Below are 21,182 nucleotides of genomic sequence, written 5' to 3'. Positions count from 1 at the left end.
GAAATCCCATTTATTTAAGATCAAGGCTTGCCCTTGACTCTGAGATCATGCCTGCCATCTTTCCTTGTATGACAATGTCCTTTCGGCTATGAAGTGATGAGACAGAAGACGGTGGTCCTGGCCAATGTCAGTGCCCAGAGTGACCTCTAGAGTCTGGGGCTCAGGGCTCTGAGCCGGGAGAGGGAGACCAGCAGGGAGGGAACTTACTTGATGAGCAGACCTTCTCAAGCTCCTTAATTCGCGCACGCAGTTCAGACAAGGCCTTTTTCTGACGCTGAATGATTTCCTCATGTCGGGACCCTTTGCACTTGGCCCCTAGATCACTGAAGGATTGTTCCTGTGGCCAGAATGGTATAGAGGACAGCTTTAACAGGGGTCAGAATCTCTCTCTTATAGTCCAAGAAACATGTACAACTCATGACTAGCAGAGACCCTGTCACTTAGTACCTTGGAAGCTACTGTAAGGGGCTCAGCGCAGAAGGAATTTAAATTTTTCATTTCAAATATAAAGTCACATCTAGGAAGATTTCCAACTTTCTTACCTACTTAGCATATCTATAAATAAAACCCCCCCTCTATGTTCCCTCTCTGTGTTTTATATTTTCTTCTAATATTCTTCTAAGCTTGGGTTTCCATTTGTTGTCATTTGGGTCTTGTCTCAGAATAATCACATCAAATTCTGCTCTAGGAGGGGGCATTTTTAGATAAGAACACATAGTACTTTCTTCTTGACTGGAAATAGGGATGGCTCCTCAATATTTGCTAGGGAGAATTTGATAGATTGGGTCATGGTTGGTCTGGAGAAAGGAAAACCTTCCTCCGAGACTTCTGGAGGTTCTACTGTCCAGCAGAACTTTCCGGGATGAAGGAACGGTTCCACTTCTTGCACCATCCAATATGGCAGCCACCAGGCACAGAGCACAGAGCTAGCGTAGGGCTTATGAAGGGCATAGACAACGAGAGGTCTTCTCTATCTTTTAAGGGTCATGCCCACCTTTCAGATTCAGAAGAACGCAAGGTTCCATCTTTCAGGAAAATTCCCAGACACATAAAAATTTGTATACAGGGGCGTCTGGGTGGCTCAGTTGGTTGAGCGTCTGACTTTCGATTTTGGCTCAGGTCATGATCTCAGGGTCCTGGGATCGATCGTGCCCCGCATCGGGATCCGCACTCAGTGGGGAACCCGCATGAGGATTCTCTCTCTTCATCTCCCTCTGCCCCTCCCCCCTGCTCTCTCTCTCTCGAATAAATAAATCTTTATAAAATTGGCATACAGATTCTGGAGGTTCAGGGCCCCCCTGAAGCCCAGTAATGAACTCTATGCATCACACGGGCTCCGTGAGAACAAAGTCTTTGTCTCCATTGGAGACTGTGGTATTCCCAGGGCCCAGCACTGTGCCCGAGCTTACTAAACGGTCCACAATTACGGAGCCTGAATGAAATGAGGTTAGAAACAGGGTGGGGGGCGCCTGGGTGGCTCAGTCGGTTAAGCGACTGCCTTCGGCTCAGGTCATGATCCTGGAGTCCCGGGATCGAGTCCCACATCGGGCTCCCTGCTTGGCAGGGAGTCTGCTTCTCCCTCTGACCCTCCCCCCTCTCATGTGCTTTCTCTCTCTTTCAAATAAATAAATAAATAAATAAAAAAGAAAGAGTAGCTTTAAAAAAAAAAAAGAAACAGGGTGGGAAGGAGTTTGTTCCAGCTTTCTGGCTGGGACCAGGGCTCAGCAGCAAAAAGAAGGCGGCGCGCCACTCCTGGCTGGACTTCGTAGGACCTCACTTGACCCTGACGTGGGCTTCAGCCTGCTTATAGGCTGCATGGCTGGTCCACTCTTCCCAGGTTGATTCTACACTGGCCTTGCTGTCTTTGAGGATGTACGTTTGCCCAGGAATGTCGTGTGTGTGTGTGCACGCACGTGTGCAGGAGTGCGGAGAGGAGGCTAGGGTCTACTGACCCGGGGGTGGGGCAGCCACAGCAGCGAGGCTCGGTGACAGCCTTTATTCTGTCTGAAGAGTATGCCCGAGCCCGATGTGACCCTTACTCATGGCTCTTCTGGGAATTTGTTTATTTAGAGAAGAAGATGGAGATTCTTTCTCATACAACTCTGAAGCCCTCTGACCCACTCTGGCTTAGAGAGCAGGAAGTAGCCTGCGTTTGGAAAGCCATTCCGAGAAAGAACAAGTACTTTTTTCCTTTTATCTTGCAGCCTCCCTCCCCCATCCTCTTCAGTTAATCCTGCCTCATAAGGGAAGCTAATGATCTTGGGCGTCCAGTCAACAATCCGTTCTAGCAAACTTGTGCAGAGTCAGAGGGGGTCTGGCGTGAACAGGAGCCCTGGGCCTCCCCCTCTGCGCCCAGCCCCGGGCCTGGCACTGAGTGTCTGCTTATGGTTGTTGAGCGAGCGAACGAGTATGGGCCGGGTCCTGCGCTGAGAGCTCGGGGATTCCGACAGGTCTGAGACAGGAGCGAGACTTGCTCCCCGCCCCGCAGAGCTCAGGGTGCGGGACCGCTGGCGCTTCCCCGGGCACCTTCACCTTCTGTGAAACGCTCCGGACAGCGGCGGTGCTGTCCAGATGGCTGGGCCGCGAGCCCTTTCGGTCAAGCTGTGTGCGGCCCTGGCTCACTGCTGTTTGGCAGGGGAATGGCATCTTTGAGAAAGCAGGAAGGCAAGCTGACACATTTGGCCCTCTTTCCAAGTGAAAATCCAAAGCCCATTACTGAAATGCCCTGTTCTCTAGTTTCATAAAGCAAAGGGGAAAAGGATGTCCCTGGACTCCAGGAAACCCGAGGCCTCGAGGAATCGCTGCACCCGCAGTCAGCCTTCCACAGACAATGGGAAGCATGACAGCCCCCGCCCCAGGGCGGAGTGGGAGTGCCACCTTGGGGGGCAGCGTGGTGAAGGCTCTTCTCACTCAGAGACACGCTCCCTGTGTTCTGAGCAGTTGAGGCGTCCAGACATGCAAAGGCTTCTGGGCAGGCACCCCAAGAGGAGTCATGGAGAGACGGGCACGCAGCAGAAATGGTAAATGGCTCTTTGGGAAGACAGTCTGGCCCCATCAAGCACAATTTGGGATGCCCTCTGGACCCTGCATTTTCATACCTGGGAATTTGTTCTATGTACACACCTACAGGGACATTAACTATAGCAACGTGTGGAAGTAGACACAGCCTCAGTGTCCATCAGCAGGGGACTCGGGGTGGACAAGAGGGAGGCAGTGGAATTCTATGCACCCAATTAAAAGAACAGAATGGCTCTTTATATACTTACTAGGAAAGAGGGTCTTTATATATACAGTGTTCAGTGGGGAAAAAAAACACGTTGCAGAATACACATGGCTTAATACCATTATTTTGCAAAAAGATCTCTTGAATAAACATGCATATATAGGGTGTGTGTGCTTGTGTGCATAAACAAAATTTGTTTCTCTACAACCCCACGAGGTGGTGGCTGTCACGCCTGCTACTTTCCAGACAAGGGAGCCGGCATACAGTTACCTCCCTGGGGTCAGCGTTTCTGGGTGCAGGAGTCCCACCCCCGGATGGAACCCGCGTGGCCTGGAGCTGAGGCTGGCCTTCGCACGCTGCAGGGTCGTGCCTGTATGAGGGTAGGGCAGTCTCTGTGAGGAGAAGGGCTGATGGCGCACGTGCCACACTGCCGACAGCCGTGACCTCCAGTGGCCGCGGGAGGAGGGCAGGGACTACTGCTTTTTACTGTGCGCATTTCACATAAGCAAGTCAGCTCTTTTGGAACTTAGAATGCAAATATTTTCAGAAGCAAAGACGGGCACCATTGGGCTCTTTTTTTTTTTTTTTTTTTTTAGCACTGTCCCCGAGCGGCCAGGCCTGGGCGGCACTCACCTCTTGACTGCTCAAGAGAATGTCAGTGTGGACTGGTTCTACCTGCACTGAGATGTCACACATCTGGGCCGTGTTCCTGGGCTTCCGTTCCTTCTCCTTGTACAGCTGGACTCTGTGTTTCTCTTGGGAGGCCCTAGGGCAGAGGAGATGAGTCACTGGACAGCAGGATGGCTGGCAGCCTGAGGTTCCAGGAACCACGACTGACCTTTGGAGCCACTGACAGAACAGAAAAAGGAACTCCATTTTTATAGGTAACTGAAACCTTCAGGTCTTCAAGTCTCCTGCCCGCAGATTTCTGGAGACTTTGGTTTCAGGGGACTTCTAAAATTGTGGCCAGGGCGGCAGACACCTGTCCCCCTTTGTTTCCCATACTAGGTCTGCGGGACACCTGCTGGGGCATTCACTGGGGCATTTACCGAGTATCTGCTGTTTCTAACACTTTGTACGTGTTAACCCTTCTATTTCGCGTAACAATCCCAAGAGTTGGGGACTCTCCTTGCCTCATTTTACAGGCAAGGAAAGAGACACACAGCACTTTGCCCGTGGTCATGAAGCTTATAAGTGAAGGTGGCTGGCTTTGAATCCAGGCAGCCTGTGTCTTTAACCACTGTGTGAATCTGTCTTGGCCAGAAGCCAGGAGGCATATGAAGCTACAGGGTAGTCACAAGATGTGGATTTTACTCAACCTTTCTTGGAGAAAACATTACTCTTATGTCAAAATAAGGACAAGTTGTGGATGAAACTGCAAACTCACATGTATTTTTCAGACTAATCTGTGGAATGACAACAAAATTTTACATTTATTTTAAGCTGACTTCTTTTACCCCAGTTTATACGTTGGTTCCATCAATATTTATAAAGCTCCCTATGTGCCAGGCACTGTGTGAATGCTGGGGAGTCAGCAGCAGGCAAGGTCTATATGGGGGTCCTTATGGGGAAGGTGGACAGTCAAACAGGCCATAGCAGCCTGGCTGTGTGAGAAGTGTTAGGTTGCATGGAGTGCAGGGGCTGAGAGACCCCGGGCAGAGTAGGAGCCCTTGGCTATGTTTGGTGAGGGTAAGTGACAGAGGGCTCCTTGGAGGAAGTGGCATTTAAGCTGAGGCCTGTCCTCTGGAATACTGGGCAGGAATGTTTGCGAGGCAGAGAACTAAGCAAAACCCTGTTCTAATGATGAGGTTGTGAAATAATGAAACACATGCCTGCCTGCCATCCCTCCCTCCCTCCCTTCAACATTTACCGAGTGACCTCCACGTGGGAGGCTCCCTGGGCACTTGGGTGTGTCTGGGCTCCCTATACCATGAGCCCATGGGGTTCTCACACACCTGAGCGCCTCCTTGAGGACCCCCAGCTCCCTGTCCTTCCTTTCCACCAGGCTGGTCAGCTGCACCATCTTTTCCTTGAGTGCTCGCAGCTCACTGCTTTGTTGCTGGACCAGCGCCACGTTCCGCTCCAGTTCCATCTTCTGCTTTTCATTAAGCTCCCCTGGGAGAGACAGGAAAGCTGGTGAGGGGGTCTCCCGCCTCAGGGCTCTGTCAGGGCCACGGCCCATCGGCCAGGTCTACAAGAACCATGAGGCGGGTCCACGCTGCAGGAATTCTCACGGCAGGGCTGGGGGAGGGGGCGCGTTAGTAACAGCCAGGGGGTCTGCCTGCATCTTAGCAAACCACAGCAAAGCCCTGTCTGACCCCGGCGTTCCAGAAGCTGTCGGGGCCCTGCCTTTGCACCTGTGGCCTCTGGGGGTTCCCTGGTCCACCTTCAGCTGCCTGCTTCTGCATCTGTTTGCCTCAAGCGTGTTCCTCCTCCGGCCTCTGGGGTCTGCTCTGCTCCTGGGTCTGCCAGGTACATCAGCCTCCACCCAAGACTGGAATTCAAAGCCTGGCTCCCCTCACCCCTGGGGCGGGCGACCCGGGGGCTGGGCTGTACCCTGCTCCCCAGCGTTCGCCCCCTGCAGAATTCAGCTCCGGCTGCCCGCTCTGCCCCTGACTGACAACACAACTTTCTTTGCCTTTGTCCCTCTCCTGCCTCTAGTCTTACCTCCATTGCTGCTGGTCCCGGGATCGCCTCTCAAACCCCACCACCCGCAGGAACATTCTGGTCTCAGGGTCAGCCTCTGTGGGCAAAACCCAAACGGAGACACTTGCATTACCTCAGATTTTCATAGCAACCCTCCAGGTGAGTTACTGGTCACACCCCCACTTCAGGGAGGCAGAAACAGGCTCGGAGAGGTAAAGGTGCTTGCCGAAACTCAGGGGACTAAAATAAATAGCAGATCCAGAACCAGGTCCAACGTCTGCGGGTTTTAGAACTGGACCTGCTAGCCTCTCTACTATACTTTCTCCTACCTCAGTATGGAAACAATCACTCTTTGGAAAATTCAGCCATAAATGCCCGGGGGGCATTGACAGTACAGCTCAAGGGGGAGCAAATACCACTGAAGGTTTTGGGGGTGCACAGGGTTTGAGATGGGGACAAGACAAGAGGAGTGCTCTTCGCCCTCCCTTGACTTCCCCAAACCGAGTTCTGTCTCCTGACTCCCGCCTGCCTGTGCCTTTTGGGGCTGGGAAGGAGAAAATGTGTGTAAGAAGCAAAAGAGGGGAGGCAGAAATAAAAGGATGGGGTTGGGGCGGGGAGAGAAAAGGAGCAAAGTAGGAGTATTCAGCTAGACTGGTTTGTGCTCTCTGGTCCCTAGTGTAGGAGGTCCCTGACGTCCAGCCAGCTCCAGGAAATAGGTGTGTTGGAGGTGATTTTGCACAGGAGGAAGGGGAGGCGAGGAGAGAAGACCTTGCTCTAGGTCCCAGAGCTGGGGGGTGCTGGGGTTTGTGCCCTCCCTCCCAGCCTTTGCCTCCAGAGACAAATCCTCTAAGGCAAAAGGGGATTTTTCTCAAAAGGAAAGTTGCATTTCAATGCAGAGTTCTGAAGCCCTCTGAGAAGGCTCCCTGTGGCCCCCTGATCAGGCATCTGTCTTGCTGACCGAGGTACAAATGCTCAAATGCTGTGACCGCCCAGGAAAGCAGGTCAGCAGGATTTTTAATGCTAAGCTTCCCAACTCTTAAGCCTGTTCTTTTCTTTCTCAAAGTGGGTCAGGAAGTCAAGAGACGCAGGCAATCATACAAACCTCTCAAATCTGACATTCGGTTGTGGGCTTCCGTGAGGTTTTTCCTTAACCTCATGATGACCTCCTGCTGAGACAGGATTTCCTTCTGAGCGGTCAGTAGATCCCCTCTGAAACTCACAAAGACAGGCCAAGTCAGCTCACCTCCGTCCCCAGGATGTCCCCATTGCCTGCAAGGGGCCAGGTAGAAATGCAAAGTGATCCTCCTTCAGTGCGGGTCCGAGGGATACCAGTCCCAGCAAGGGGGAGAAGCATGCTCTTTAAAAATTCTCAAAGCAAAAATTCATTTTGATGCTATATACATACATATATATATACATATATATATATATATATATATATATATGGAGATAGGACAGAAGATCCCAGCTGGGTTCAATCTGAGGCTGAGCTATGACAAGTACCAGCTTATTTCACAAGTGATTAAGCTAAGATGCAGCAATGGGACGTGACTTGCCCAGAGCCACACACCTGCAAGGGGTTGAGTTGGGATATGAACATAGATCCACCCAGATCTTTCCATGATGCCATCCTGACCTGCTAGAGGATCGAGAAATTCAAATGACAGCAAGAAGACCCCAGACTCGACTCCTTTTTTTCAGGTTTTGATGACATGGCCAGAAGCGGGGGTGGGGAGGGGTGTCTCTGGCCTGGTGTGCACACACCCCTTGGGTACTCACATCAAGGTGTCACATACTTCATCTTTGACACTGCTCTCCATCGGAGGCACTGCTGGGGGGTCTCGCTGCCTCACCTCCTCCTGGACTGAATCAGAGGGACCCATGAGCGTCATTACCGTCCACATGCAACTGATGCTCTCCTTCCCCTGGGCTTATAAACACACCTGCGTCTTTTCCAACTTAGCCACCCCCCTAACACCCTGCCGCCCTCTCCACCTAATGAGCCCCACCATGGGTTCTGTGGCACAGGCTGGGACCCCCCACGTACGAGCTCATGAAATCTTTCCAGCTGCTCTCTGAGGCAGGGATCATGAACTACATTTACAGGGAGGAAATGGGCACAGGAGGGACAGAACTTGCCGGTGGCCGGTCAGCGAGGCCGATGAGGAGTGGAGCCCCAACCACTGGGCAACACCACCTCCCTGTTCGGCCTTTCCTCCCAGACAAGTCGGGTCCTCTCCTCAAACTTACTCAGCCCACCGCCTTCTGGTTTCCATCCTCACCCTCAGTCACACCTTTATTCATTCATCAGGTGCTTATGGAATGTCTGCTTTCTGGCAGATTCTGAGCTAAATGTGACTACTTTCTTGTCACCCTTCAGGTCCCAGCTCCCTCTGACCTCGACCTGGGTTGGGAAACTGAGTCCCGCCTCATGCCTGGGCCATGGTGCCCTGTTCCTCCTGGGTCACCTCAGGGCCGTCATTTGATGAACTGCAGGGACCGTGCCTGGATTCCATATGGAATCCCCAATGCCTAGAATAAGCTTGGAACCTAACAGATGCTCAATGAAGAGCGTCGAGTGAATGAAAGCATGACGTGAGCCCCAACAGCTTGTCAGCTGGCTGGAGACCAGGACCATAGTTCTCAATCAGGGGTTAGTTTGCCCCCCCCCCCAGGGGACATCTGGCAATGTCCGCAGACGTTTCTGGTAGTCACCCTGGGGCGGGGGTGCTGCTGGCACTCAGGGTGCTGTGGCTGAGCAACCTTGGCCCGAGGCCTCAACTTCCAGAACTCTCCTCCAAGAGCTCGGCGTCTTTGCAATGCGTTGCATCGCCTTGGTCATTTAGGGCGAGTACGTGCTCACAACCCTGAGTTCTTTTCTCAGCCCCTTTTGGATTTCTTTTTAAAGCTGTTTATGAAAGGCCATTAGACAAAATCGCAAACTCCTGAGGGCAGAGAGAAGGCCCTGAAAGGCCTGGTAGTCTGTGCATCTCCGCTGGCTCACTGGCTCGGCACAAAGCATGTCCCGTCCCATTGTTGTGACTTCTGCCTAACCTGGGCCTCGAGGGCCCCTAACTTTGTGTGTTAACGGGAAGAAAATGGGGCCTCCAGGGAAAAAAGGAGCGTTCAAGCGAGGTGCAGCATTTTCTGGCCCATCATCAGCCTACTGAGACCCCCGGGATAATCAGAACCTGCCCTGAACGCTAAGATTTCCTTAGCTTCTCTTTGGACCGACCTGGGTCGTTGTCCTTCAAGGTTGCAATCTCTCCTTCTATTTTTTTATGATGCTCAGTCACTTTTTGGAGTCTTTCTTCGAGGCTCACGATCGTCTGGGAGTGCTGTTTGATTTGCTCCTTATATTTCCTGATTTCTGTTTCAAATCCGTGTTTCTGTGAGTCCTGTTCTTCCTGGAGGGCCTTCACTGTCCGCTGTTGCAGCTGTATCCGCTCCTCCATGATGAGCTGGGAAAACAGGGACGTCATTAGTGTGATCTTGGGAGCTGGGTGTGATGCCAAGGACGACAATAGCAATATGCCCCTTTGGCACCCACAGGCATGGAACTTGGACCCACCTCAGGGCCTTTGCACGTGCTGTTCCTTCTGCACGGTACTCTCCTCCCCCCAGCTCCTTGCATGGCTGACTCCTTCTCATATTTCAGGTCTCAACTCCAATGTCACCTCCTCAGAGAGGCCCTTCCTTGACTGCCTGTCTAAAGGAGCGGACTGAGACACTTTCTATTCCATCTTCTGCTTTCATTTTCTGTGATGTACTTATCACCATCTGAATGATTTTGTTTCTTTATTTCCCATTCCCACTAGAACGTAAGCTCCAGGAGAGCAGAAACTTTACTTTTCCTAATTTACCAATGTATCCACAGTGCCAGTGCCTAGATCCCTGCCATAGCATCTAGACCTAGATGCTCAATAAGTATTTGTTGAATTAACAAATGAACAATTTTATAAGAAAAAGAGAATGAATTTGTATTTTTTTTAATTTATTTTGTATTTTTTAAAGTAGGCTCCACACCCAGCATGGAGCCCAACGTGGGGCTTGAACTCACGACCCTGAGATCAAGACCTGAGCTGAGATCAAGAGTCAGACGTTAACCAACTGAACCACCCAGGAGCCCCAAATTTCTATTTCTTAAAAGCAAAAAGTCCCAATCATCACCAAGAGGTGAGCTCGACCCTTTCCCTCGGCCGCCCTGCCCTTCCTGAGGCTCTTCTCGGGGCTTCTCAATGCCTCTCATCCTTGCTCCCCTCCTGCTTCTCTGACCACTCCTTCCTCAGCTCTCCTGATGACATCAGACTCCTGCTCCTTATTCCCGGCTGACACTTTGGGCCGCAGCCCCCGATCCTGAAGCTCTTTCTCTCTCTCTCTCTCTCTCTCTCTCTCTCTCTCACACACACACACACACACACACACACACACACACACACACACACGAGTTTTAGCGATCATGCCTCCTCTAAATTTGTCTTGCCAAAGCCTGAGCTGGCCTCTCCAACTCCAGTCCCTCTCAAATTCACTTTGCAAACTTTGGCCAGATGAGTCCTCATTACCTCCTTGCCCACAGACCTGTTGGTTGAATGTATGAATGACGAATGAGTGCAATATTGAGCCCTGATGGTGGAGGGCCTTGAATGCCGAGCTAAATTTTATTTTATTTCATTTTTAAAAGATTTTATTTATTTATTTGAGAGAGAGAATGAGATAGAGAGAGAGAGCATGAGAGGGGGGAGGGTCCGAGGGAGAAGCAGACTCACTGCTGAGCAGGGAGCCCGATGCGGGACTCGATCCCGGGACTCTAGGATCATGACCTGAGCCGAAGGCAGTCGCTTAACCAACTGAGCCACCCAGGAGCCCCTGAGCTAAATTTTTAAAACATTATCTTAAAGTCTGTGGAATAGTCATTGATTACTAAGGTCTGGGGCTGCTCAGTCCTTCAGCCTGATTCTGTGAGGACCCTGTATTACAACATCTTAGAACTCCTGGAGAGAGGGCATTGTAGCCTCAGTTCACTTTTCATTCGAGACCAGCGCTTCTCAACAGAGGGTGATTTTGCCCCCCAAAGGACATTTGGCGAAGTCTGAAGACACTGTGGGCTGACATGTCAAGGGAGACTGCTACTGGTGTCTAGCAGGTGAGACCCGGGGTGATGTTAAGCATCCTGTGATGCAAAGGACGGCTGTGCACAAGAAAGGGTTAATGAGCCTGGGGCAGCAGCAGCCCCCAGGCTGAGAGCCCCCGGTCTAAATCATGAATTCTTCCAGCGCTGTGATCCTTCATCGAGGGAAAGATTCTCCCGTCCCCGGAAGGCACCAACTCACCATTTTTGTCTTGGCGGTTTCCAGTTCAGCTAACGTTTCATTTAATTTCATGGTGAGGCTCTCTGCTCTTAGGCTCTCGGCTGTCTTGGTTTTCTCAGTCTCTTCTACCATGGCCAGTGCGTCATTTAATTTATTATTTAAAACATCTTCTTTTTGCACTTTTAAGTCTATTTCCTGGACAAATAGCAAACATCAAATTAACAGAAATTCAGGAATGAATATTTACCCTAGCCGCCCCCTGGCCCAGCCCCCCATTTTCAGAAAGGAGGTGAACTCTATTCTGTTATTGTCCCTTTTTCAGCCCAAAGTCCATGCTTTCTCTGGAAGGTTCCAATTACTATAGAGCTTGCTTGTCTCTCCTGCTGAGACTGTCTCCTTGTGATTTCTGGTCTCTGAGCTCAGTTCTGTCACCTGGAGCGCACTGAGCAACTTTTATTTCTCTTTTATGAGATGGCCCTTTAAATATTTGAGGAGGGCTCTCATGTCTCTCTCTAAATCTATTTTCCAGGATAAATGTACTGAGCTCCTTCACCCCTTTGCCACAGGATCTGCCTTCAGCACCCTCCTCCGCATCCCTCCCTGGCTTCGGAGGGATGGCCTCCCTTCTTCCCTCTGGGCTCCGGCAAGGTGGACTCCCCTCGTCACGTCTGTGCACACCTCATCCCTCCTCCTGGATCCACTCTTCCAGCCCTGGACTCCGAAAATTCTACTCTCCTCCTGGAGCCCCTCCTCAGACCATGCGGAATGTAAGCTTTGTGACTGGTCCTGGGTGGGGGCTTCACGAACTTTATTTACTTGACTTTATTTTTTAAAAAGAGATTATTTATTTATTTGAGCGAGAGAGAGGGAGAGAGAGAGAATGAGTGGGGTGGGGGAGGGGCAGAGGGAGAAGCAGGCTCCCCCCTCGATCCCAGGACCCTGGGATCATGACTTGTGCTGAGGGCAGTTGCTGAACTGTCTGAGACACCCCGGCGCCCCTACTTGACTTTATTTCTGAAGAGTGATTTTGGGCTCACAGCAAAATTGAGAGGAAAATACAGAGCTCTCTTATATGCTCTCTCCCCTCCACTGTGCGGGATCAGCAACATCCTGCACCAGAGGGTACCTTTGTTCCAACTGATAAACCTGCGCTGACATATCACAGTCACCAAAAGTCCGTAGTTTATGCTATAGGGTTCACTCAGTGCTGTACACTCTACGGGTTTGAACAAATGTATAATGACACGTATCCACCATTATAGTATAGTACAGAGTAATTTCACTGCCCTGAAAATCCCTTGTGCTCCATCTAGTCATCCCTCCCCTCCACCAACCCCTGGTCTTCGGTCTCCATAGTTCTGCCTTTTCCAGAATGTCACAGACTTGGAATCATACTGTAGGCGGGCTTTTCACAAACATTATTTCATCCAATGTAAAATAGTAGTCAATGAGATGTAGTGCTGGCAGGCTCTGTTGCTGGCAGTGTAAACTGGTAGGACCTTTTATTTGGGAACGTGTATCAAGAGGCTGAACATGTTTACACCCTGTGACCCAGCGATTCCACTTTTGGGAATCTATCCTAAGGACATAACTGCACACATTCACGAGGACTGACGTGCAGGGCTGTTCAGCCAAGCGTTTTTTTTTACTCGAGTGGAGAGTGAGAAATAGTCCCAGGGCCCAACCACAGGGGACAGGTCAATAAATTGGGGTCCATCCAACACAGTGCAAACCCTGGTCAGCTGTCCATGGCAGGTCGTGGAAGAATGTTCCATGCCATAGAGACATTTTGGTAATGTGTTCAGTTAAAATACAGCGGCCAGGTCAGTGTCCACAGAGTAACAGGGTAAATCACTTTGTAACAAATGGATGTTTGCGATGTCTGTAATAAGGATCAACGTGTAGATGGTCTGGGAGGAAGCCCATCAAAATGTCACTAGTGGTAACTCTGCTCAGTGGAAATCGTGGGCAGTTTTTTTATCTTCTTCCGAATGATTTTCTGTAAATAGTTGCTCCTTTTATAATTGGGAAGGGAAACGGACTTAAAAACAACAAGAAAAATCCATTTTCGTCATGCGATTCCTGTAAGCCTCACCTGGGAGCCACTTCGTTCTCTGCGTATCACCACTGAACTCCATCTGATTCTATTTCGGGGCCTTCACATCACCGTGACTGTTGAGAAATCCCAGGGCAGTGCAGACCGCGTGCAGCCCTGGCCAGAGAAGGTGCTCACCAGAGATGCTGGCAGGCATCCCCTGAAGCCGCCTATCACCTGCAGCGAAACACTCCAGCTGTCCCGGAGAATCCACAGCAAACCGATGGTTTCTCTGATGGGCCGCGAAGCTGCCCAAGGGCAGAACGCACTGCCAGGCGTCTTTGCTCCTTGCCAACCGCTCAGCCTCTTTGACTCAAGGACAGGACAATAAAGTTGACTGTGCCCCCGGGTCTGGATTTATTTTTCTTCTCCCTGCTCTCCTTCTTTCTCTTGTGCCCATTGCTCTTCTGTGTATACGAGTAAAACAGCATGTGAATAAGCAACTCTATGTCTGGGTAGTTCTTTGACCTTGTCCTTGCTTGGTATTTATTTCCTGGTACATGGGGACTTCCTGGGGAGGGGTCCTGTTTCTCCTTGTCTGGTGTGATGCCCCCGGTCTGCCTGGAGGGCTGTCACAAGACCTAGCCCTCTGATGTCACTGTTGTTTTCCCTGAGGCTGTTGAGGGTGTTGGATGCACAGCAGAGTCCTCTATCTGATGATCCTTAGGACAGATTCTCTCTGGGTTGAGTACCGAGAATGGCTCAATATCCACGAGCCATCGGTTCACTTTGATCCAGAGAATTGTGCAGCCCCCTGAGCCTTCCCTTTTGCTGTAACTGTTAGAGTAAAAACTGACCGTTTGTTGATTTCACTGATACACGTTTTTTTTTCATTTCTTTGTGGGGTTTTTTTTTTTTTTTTTGGCATTAGTCTCATCCCTGATCGTTTGATGTCCTCACTAATCTACTTTAAAAATGTTAATATCTCCTTTCCTCCTGCCCTGAACTGAAGTGTTTTATGGAAGATCCATGGTGAATCGTTTGGGGAAACAAGGCTGTGTGTGAACAGATTGTGCCCCTGGGGCTCTGTGGGCCCGCAGCATCTGCCCGCCCTCCCTCAGTGCACCAGCCTCGGCTGACAAGCCCTGCATCATTTCCCTCGACTCTGTTCTGCCTTCTCTGGGCATGCTCCAGTTGGTTAAGGTCCCTCTTAGGAAGCCATGCCTGGGACCTATACGTCACGCAGATGTGGTTTACTGATCCCCATCTCTCTGGGGCAGCGGTGTTTCAAATGCACCAGCACCACATGGGGCTGCTTGTTAAAGATGCAGATTGCTAAGTCCACCCCCTAGATGGTGAATCCGAATCTCTGGGGGCAAGGGTCAGGAAATGGGCATTTAGACACCGCCCCCCCCCCCCAACCCCGCCTCAAGTGATTCTATGCATGCTCATGTTTGGGAATCTTGCTTTAAAGAAAATGATCTAAGATTGATGTGAATAGATGCAAAGACCTTTTTCGTCCCATCTGGTCTTCAAAGTCCTCTGAAATTGTGTTTACCTGCATTGAAATTTAACCCCCTATTGTCAGGGTGTGTGTTGAATCCCTTGCCTTGACTTTTTCGATATCAGCCATTGTGTGTGTGTGTGTCCCTTGTACTGTTGGGACACAGGAGGAGTGAATTCTGTCCTACAGAGTGGAGGTGCCTAAGACAGGGTCCCATCAACAACCTGTCTGCTCCTCCCAGGAACTGTTGCCAGTGCGGTTTGACTGGGCAGGTCGTGGTACCCACGGGGACAAGTCCGGCAGAGATGCTGCTGTCCAGGGGATGGAAAATTCAGGCATCCCTCCTGTGACCCCCCGCAGCTGAGGTCACACACTCTTCAAGGATAGTAGGGAGAGGAGGGAGACAGTGCGGGATTTGGTTCTGCCCCTCCACATCCCAGCTATGAGCTCATAATAATAATAATAATAATAATAAAATAAAAGGAGCCGACACACAGAGCATTCACTGAGTGCCAGACACTTTCCTCTGTGTTTTATGAACTTGTGAGCAATCAAGCCTCACCACTCGATGGGGCTGATCTATGGGCATTATCTGGACTTCATAAGCAGGGAAACGTAGGCACAGGGATGGTAAGACGCTTGCCTCAGGTTGCATGGGCAGAAAGCGGCAGAGGTGGGATTCGAACCCAGACCGCCTGCCTCCAGAGCCCTGCTCTTAACTGTGCTGGGCGTCTCCGTGTCTGCTCCTCTCTGAGACTCTTACCTCTTTCTGCTTGGTTATGTGGTTCTCCAGATCTTGCACCTTCTTCTTTTCCTTCTCTATGGCCTCTTTTGCTTTGTGTTTCTCGTAGGCGAGGCTGCTCTCTGAAATCTGGAAGTCAGGGACAACTGGTTTGAGGGAGTGTACGCGAGGAAGGAAGGGAAGGGGCACCATGAGGGAAGCCAGGATTAGTAATCGCCCAGACCAGTGAGTCAGGGCTTGGGAGTAAGGGCTCAGGGAACAGGATGCTCAAGGGAGAGAGGGGTGGGAGTCTTGGCATGCCCACCACGGCAGCGAGAACCTGAAGGTCATGTCCGGTTAGTTAATGCATAAAAGAGAAGGTTATTCATCGTTCAGGATTTTGGGGATGGGTTCAGGAAGTGACATGCTGGTGAGTGTTCAGGTCAAGGCGTTTGGCACTGAGCCACTAATTGAACTGGAATGTGGGCCCTCTTGTGGGCAGTACCTGGCTTCCTGGGAGGCGGGGCAGGAGAGGCAAAGTGGAGGGGAGACACCTCCTGTCCCAGCAGACCTGACACACCCGTGGCTTCAGGCTCTCTCCAGCCTTCAAAGGCTTGGGTCCAAAATTTGATGTTCAGGACAGTTTGGAACTGAGAACATGTAGCCCGCGGGTCCGGTGATGTGGAGGTGGGGAGTGAGGACCAGCCTCACCTACACAAGCCCCAGGAGGTACACGGTGCAGGGGGTTTGGAAAACTCACTTTGCAGCTTGGAATCCTTGCGGTGATGCTCCCATACAAACACAAAGTTCACAGAAGAATATTTTAAAAAATATATGCATGTATGCATAGACAAGGGCCTGAAGAGATGTGTACTGAAATATAAATACCGGTTATTTTGGGGGACTGGGATTAGGGCAATTTACATTTCCTCTTTTCGCTGGTCTGTATCTTCTATGTTTTCTTGCGCGAACATACATTATTTGGCAAAAAGAAAAATGACTGCAAATTGTCCTAGGGAATACGGTGCTGGGGGGTAGGACGAGGCTTTGGGGCTGTGTGGCCCTGGAGAAAAAGTCTTTCCAACAGTCCTGCCATCGGAGCATGTGTCTTCAGTCGCCATCCCGCCTGCCCTGCTCTGCACAGTCCTCCAGCCCCACCTGGGCTCTGACTCACCTCCCTGCACGAGCTTGGCATTTGCCTGCTGCCAAGTCTGCTTAAGATTGCCCCGCCCCCACCCTGCCAGTTGGAAGAGGCTGCCGGCCCCCTTCTGCATGCCCCATGGGATTCTGTGCCACTTGGCGTGTCACAGTTGAAAATAATGATGATACTGACTCCTCTTGAAATGCTTGCCACACGAGCGCTGGGCACCAGGCACTGAGCGCATCCGTGCATCTGATTGGCAAACCCCCAGAACGTCTGCCCAGTGAGCTGCATTCTGCAGGTGAGGTCATGGTGGCTGTCACCGAGGCAGTAAGGGCATGGATAATGTACAGAGGTCACGCCACCAGGGAGTGGCGGTGCACGCTTGGACACCAGTGCCCTGCCCTAATCATACGGCCACTTGGCTTCCGGATCTTGACTTACGTGTCATCCTGATTAAAACCCCACCCTCCCCAGAGGCAGAGACCTGCTTCTACGCCCATACTTAGTCGGGCACAGAGTCCACCGCACCACGGCGGGAGCCAGTGCCTCAAGACCTCACTCCTGGCGCATCTGTATAAGGGACACTCTAGGCACAGCTGCTAAGTTTGACCTCACTCCCTGCACGGGCTGACACAGTCCCACTGCCAAGGTCTTTGCTGGACTGTCCGCCTCCCCACCTCATTAGACCCACACCATCCTCCCCACCCCACCTGGACGCCGACCTCAGCTGGGCAGGTACTTCATAATGAATACACTGACTCCTCACGACAAACGTCTAGGGTGGTTCTGCCACTACACGCACGTTACGGATGGGGGCACAGAGATGGCAAGACACTTGCCCAGGGTCAAACAGCATGTTGGGGCAGAGCTGGGATTTGAACCAGAATTGGCACTTTTTGCCTACCAAGCTTTCCTGCTTTCCTGCCTTTGCATCCCCCTCCGGCTTTCTTCCCCGGACCCCTCCTCTGGCTTTCATCTTGTTCCAGCTTTGTTTCCTTCCTCACACCGCTGCCCCCGTCCCTCCAGCTGAGGGAGGTCCCTGTCCTCTGCAGCTGGGCCACTTTACCCAGTGGCATTTTCTCCCCCCCAGATGTTCCCTTCATGTTCCTTCTCCCTTCCAGGTCTCACTCAAGTGTCACCTCCTCAGAGAGGCCCTCCCTGCCTGTGGCCACTCTCTAGCCCACCCCTTTGATCTTCCCCGCAGGCTTGTGGCCCTGGAGTTCCCGTGTGTGCCCCTGGTTATGTGGTGTCTGTCCCTCAGCCTCGAGTGGAAGCTCTGGGAGGACTGCGCTGTGGTGTTGCCAATGCCCAACAGCGCCTGGCCCATGCTAGGTGCTCGGGAAGCATTTGCGGGTGGATGAATGAAACAGAATCGAACAATTCATGGAGTCAGTACTCTGTTTCTGGGAGTTCCCTGAGGGCCAGCCCATGTCTATGCCCCCTGCGGCCTTGGAGCCCAGCTCACGGAGCTGCCACTACAGGTCACTGAGTTCTCTCCCTGGCCTCCAGCTCCTGAGAGCCCTTCTTTGACTTCTCGCGGGGAGGGGGGGTGGTTGGGGTGTTTGGGTTAACCTGAGTGACATCCCTCCTCTCAGCCTTAGGCCTGCCTTCCATGACTACTCCAGGCCGGTGCGGCTGGTGGGCCCAGTCCCCAGGCTGGTGGAGGTGGCTAGAGGTGGCCGTCTCCAGCGCTCCCCAGGCGTGGCGCTCGGGCCTGCCCAAACCACCGTCACCCTCTCCCTGAGGGTGCACTTCTCATCCACTCCGGATCTCTGGCACTTACTCGTGGGACTGCTATGTGAGCTTGTCATGTACTGGTCTATGCCATCTTACTCCACGACTCTTTGTGTCTCTATAAAAGGTCTATGAAACCAGGAGACCAGAGCTGGGAGCGAGTGTCTTTCTACAGCGCCTGTGCTGGGTTGTGTCATAAGTACCTTTCCGTTAGGAGGAGGGAGGTGCTGGCTGAGGGACTGACCCAGACCCCAACCCAAGGGTTCTCTCCTGGAGCGCATCTCTCTGCCTTCGGTGGCTGGGCGGGGAATGCTTATGTAGAGGGCCATCTACGTGCAAGGTGCAGGTCTAAGTCCTCTGCCTATTTACTCATTTAATCCTGCCAGGCAGGGGCTGTTACCCTGCCTATTTTAACAGAGAAGGCAACTGAGGCCCCGGAGGTTAAGTGACCTGCCCTAGGTCATACAACTAGGGCGTTGTACTTGACATTGGCCACTTCCCACGGAAGTGTCGCCCAGCACCTGCCCACTGGCCTGCCATATTCTCCACTGGGGCGTAGAACCATGGCCTCCTGTCTGGCCTCGGAGCTCCTTCCACAGGGGTTTTGGCTGCTACGGCCCATTTATCTCTCTGCTCCTCGTACCTCCTTCTGTTGGGTCAAGTGGTTCTACAGATCTTGAACTCTTCTCCTTTCTGTCTCTAAAGCTTCCTTTGCTTTCCTTTTCTCATGGGCCATGCTGCTCTCCAAAACCTGAAAATCAACGACCAGTCTTTTCGGTTGCCTGCGCATTTCGGGGGGGAAACTGCTCATTCTGGCCATACTACTAATAGGGGTAGCAGCTCCCACGCTGGGGGGTGGTGAGTATCCCTGACGGGGCCCACGGCCAACACATCACACACAAGTGAACCCTATCACGGTGACCCTAGCAGACGAGTTAGTGGCCCCAGTTTGTAGATGAGGAAGCCGAGGAACAGAAAGTTGTGGAAGGCCCAGGGGTCATGCAGTTTGTTGTAGGTGAGGTCAGGATTTGAGCCCTGTGCCGAGGACGACCCATGGCCTGCATCCGGAGGCCCTCGGCAGGGAGCATGTGAACAGAGGGAGCCGGGTCTGTCTTATTTTGGAGCCCGAGCTCTTATCACTGCGCCAGGCAGTCGCTCTGATGAGGAGAAGAATCTCATTAATAATGGATATCCTATTATTAAAATAAATCTCCTAAAGAGAACCAGGTTTCAAGATGCGGACAGTATATTAAACTCATGAGCCGCAACATACCAATTTCTAGAAGGGGTGGGGGTGGACCTCACACGTGGAGCTCGGAGTGGGCGTATGGGGAAAAGTGTGGTCTGGTGCTCGTGCTCAAGGAATTTTATTTAGGAAGTAAATGGCTAACGCCAATCGCAAAGGATAGAAATTGCCCCCAAGGCCCCTGTTTCTAGTCCCTGCAAGAAAGGGCATGCGAGCTTTCAAATGGGTTGAGTTCTAAGCACTAGCTTGACAGTAAGATGTCTGGAACTTGGAACATGGTTTCCATTATAACCCGTGGTTAGGGTCCCAGATTAGCCTGCCCAGATGAGCCTGGCTGAAATACTATCTATTTTGTAGTGAAAAGTCATTAAAAAAAAATCCCAATAGCAGCCTTAAAGAAAGCAGAACAACAGTAGCATCACGGGAGTTGGCACACTGCTTTTGAACATTCGAGGGGGGGTCGGGGTTTCCTGTAATTTGTGGAAGAGACTCCCGAGCACTTTCCAGTGACTTAGGGTCAGCTCCGCTGCATCTGATCTCGCATCTACACTCACAACTTTGCTCTCGACAGCTCCTTTGCTGCTGAGAGGGGCACTAAGGGGAAGATTGTCCTTGCACGACTCGACACACACGGGCCCCGGCCCCCTCCGCTGCTCTGCTCCCAAGTTCCCAGGCAGGTAATGGGAGTTCACCTCTAACGTTACCTCAAAACTCGCATTACAACCTAGCATTCTGTTGCCCTTAAAGATTCATCTGATAACGTGGTAGAAAGCCTAATAAAAAGAAAAATCAAATAACCGTTTGAGGTTGATTAAAGTCTGTGCCTGGGACTTTTTATCTCAGATTTCCCCATCAAGAAACCACAGAGAGGTTCTGTTGGGAGAGGCTTGGGGTGACCGGGTCACAGCTCCTCCCTGCAGTAAGGCTGACCCCATCACACCTTCTTCCTTAAATCTCTCTCCCGAAGTCCCCCATGACCTCGACATCTCTAAATTCAAGGGCCTGCCCCGGGCCCTCGAGCTGAGCTGTTGACCTCTCGGTGGCATTTGGCCCCTGTGAACCCTTGGGAGACTGTTCCTTGTCAGCACCCCTGGAGAGATAACTCAGGGCCAGGCCTCAGTGACACTGTTTACCCAGGCCGCCGAGCACAGCCGTACAGGTGACCCCAGGTGACACCCAGCACATAAACATCTTCCCTCCTTGGATCAGGTGGGACCACACGGGCTCTGCCCGGCCCGCCTCCTTGTCTTTCCAGCAGCGGTGGGTGGGCGAGGACTTCCCTCTGGGCAGTGAGGATGGGGAGGGGGTCGATAGGGAGAAAAGGGCTTGTGACAATTCTAACAGCTACACTGACCGAGCAGCAATTCTGGGTCAAATGCTTCACTGCACATGACTGCTGACCCTTGCAGCCACCCCAAAAGGAGGAGGGTCCTGAGCGAGCTGCTGAGGCCTGTAGGTCGTGCAGCCAGGATTTGCACCTGCTTCTCACGTGGTTGCAAGGCCTGCACTCTTCACCCCTCTGTGCTGCCTCGGGGTGCAAGAGCTCATGAGAGCAGTATGTGAAAAAGACCCCGAGGTCCAAGGGTGACCACAAGGCAAGCTTGCGCCGACGATGTCATA

General features: G+C 51.8%; 1 protein-coding gene across 2 annotated transcripts in view; it reads right to left on the bottom strand.

Annotated features, from left to right (window-relative positions):
* FHAD1 (forkhead associated phosphopeptide binding domain 1) overlaps positions 1 to 21,182 on the bottom strand; it is a 142,534-nt gene that overhangs the window by 17,883 nt on the left and 103,469 nt on the right. The window contains exons 20-27 of one of the 2 annotated variants that reach the window (XM_027603885.2): positions 15,481 to 15,588; positions 11,200 to 11,373; positions 9,105 to 9,330; positions 7,649 to 7,733; positions 6,972 to 7,078; positions 5,179 to 5,338; positions 3,857 to 3,989; positions 208 to 337 (exon numbers count right to left, since the gene is read on the bottom strand). In XM_027603885.2, the coding sequence (XP_027459686.2) occupies positions 208 to 337; positions 3,857 to 3,989; positions 5,179 to 5,338; positions 6,972 to 7,078; positions 7,649 to 7,733; positions 9,105 to 9,330; positions 11,200 to 11,373; positions 15,481 to 15,588 (1,123 nt within the window). The remainder of the gene's footprint in view (positions 1 to 207; positions 338 to 3,856; positions 3,990 to 5,178; positions 5,339 to 6,971; positions 7,079 to 7,648; positions 7,734 to 9,104; positions 9,331 to 11,199; positions 11,374 to 15,480; positions 15,589 to 21,182) is intronic. The other variant, XM_027603961.2, reaches the window with a different exon arrangement.

This window comes from Zalophus californianus, chromosome 4, assembly GCF_009762305.2.
Source record: "Zalophus californianus isolate mZalCal1 chromosome 4, mZalCal1.pri.v2, whole genome shotgun sequence".
Taxonomy (NCBI): Eukaryota; Metazoa; Chordata; class Mammalia; order Carnivora; family Otariidae; genus Zalophus; species Zalophus californianus.
The sequence above is the reverse complement of the archived record's forward strand: the minus strand, read 5'-3'. Positions and strand labels throughout refer to the sequence as shown.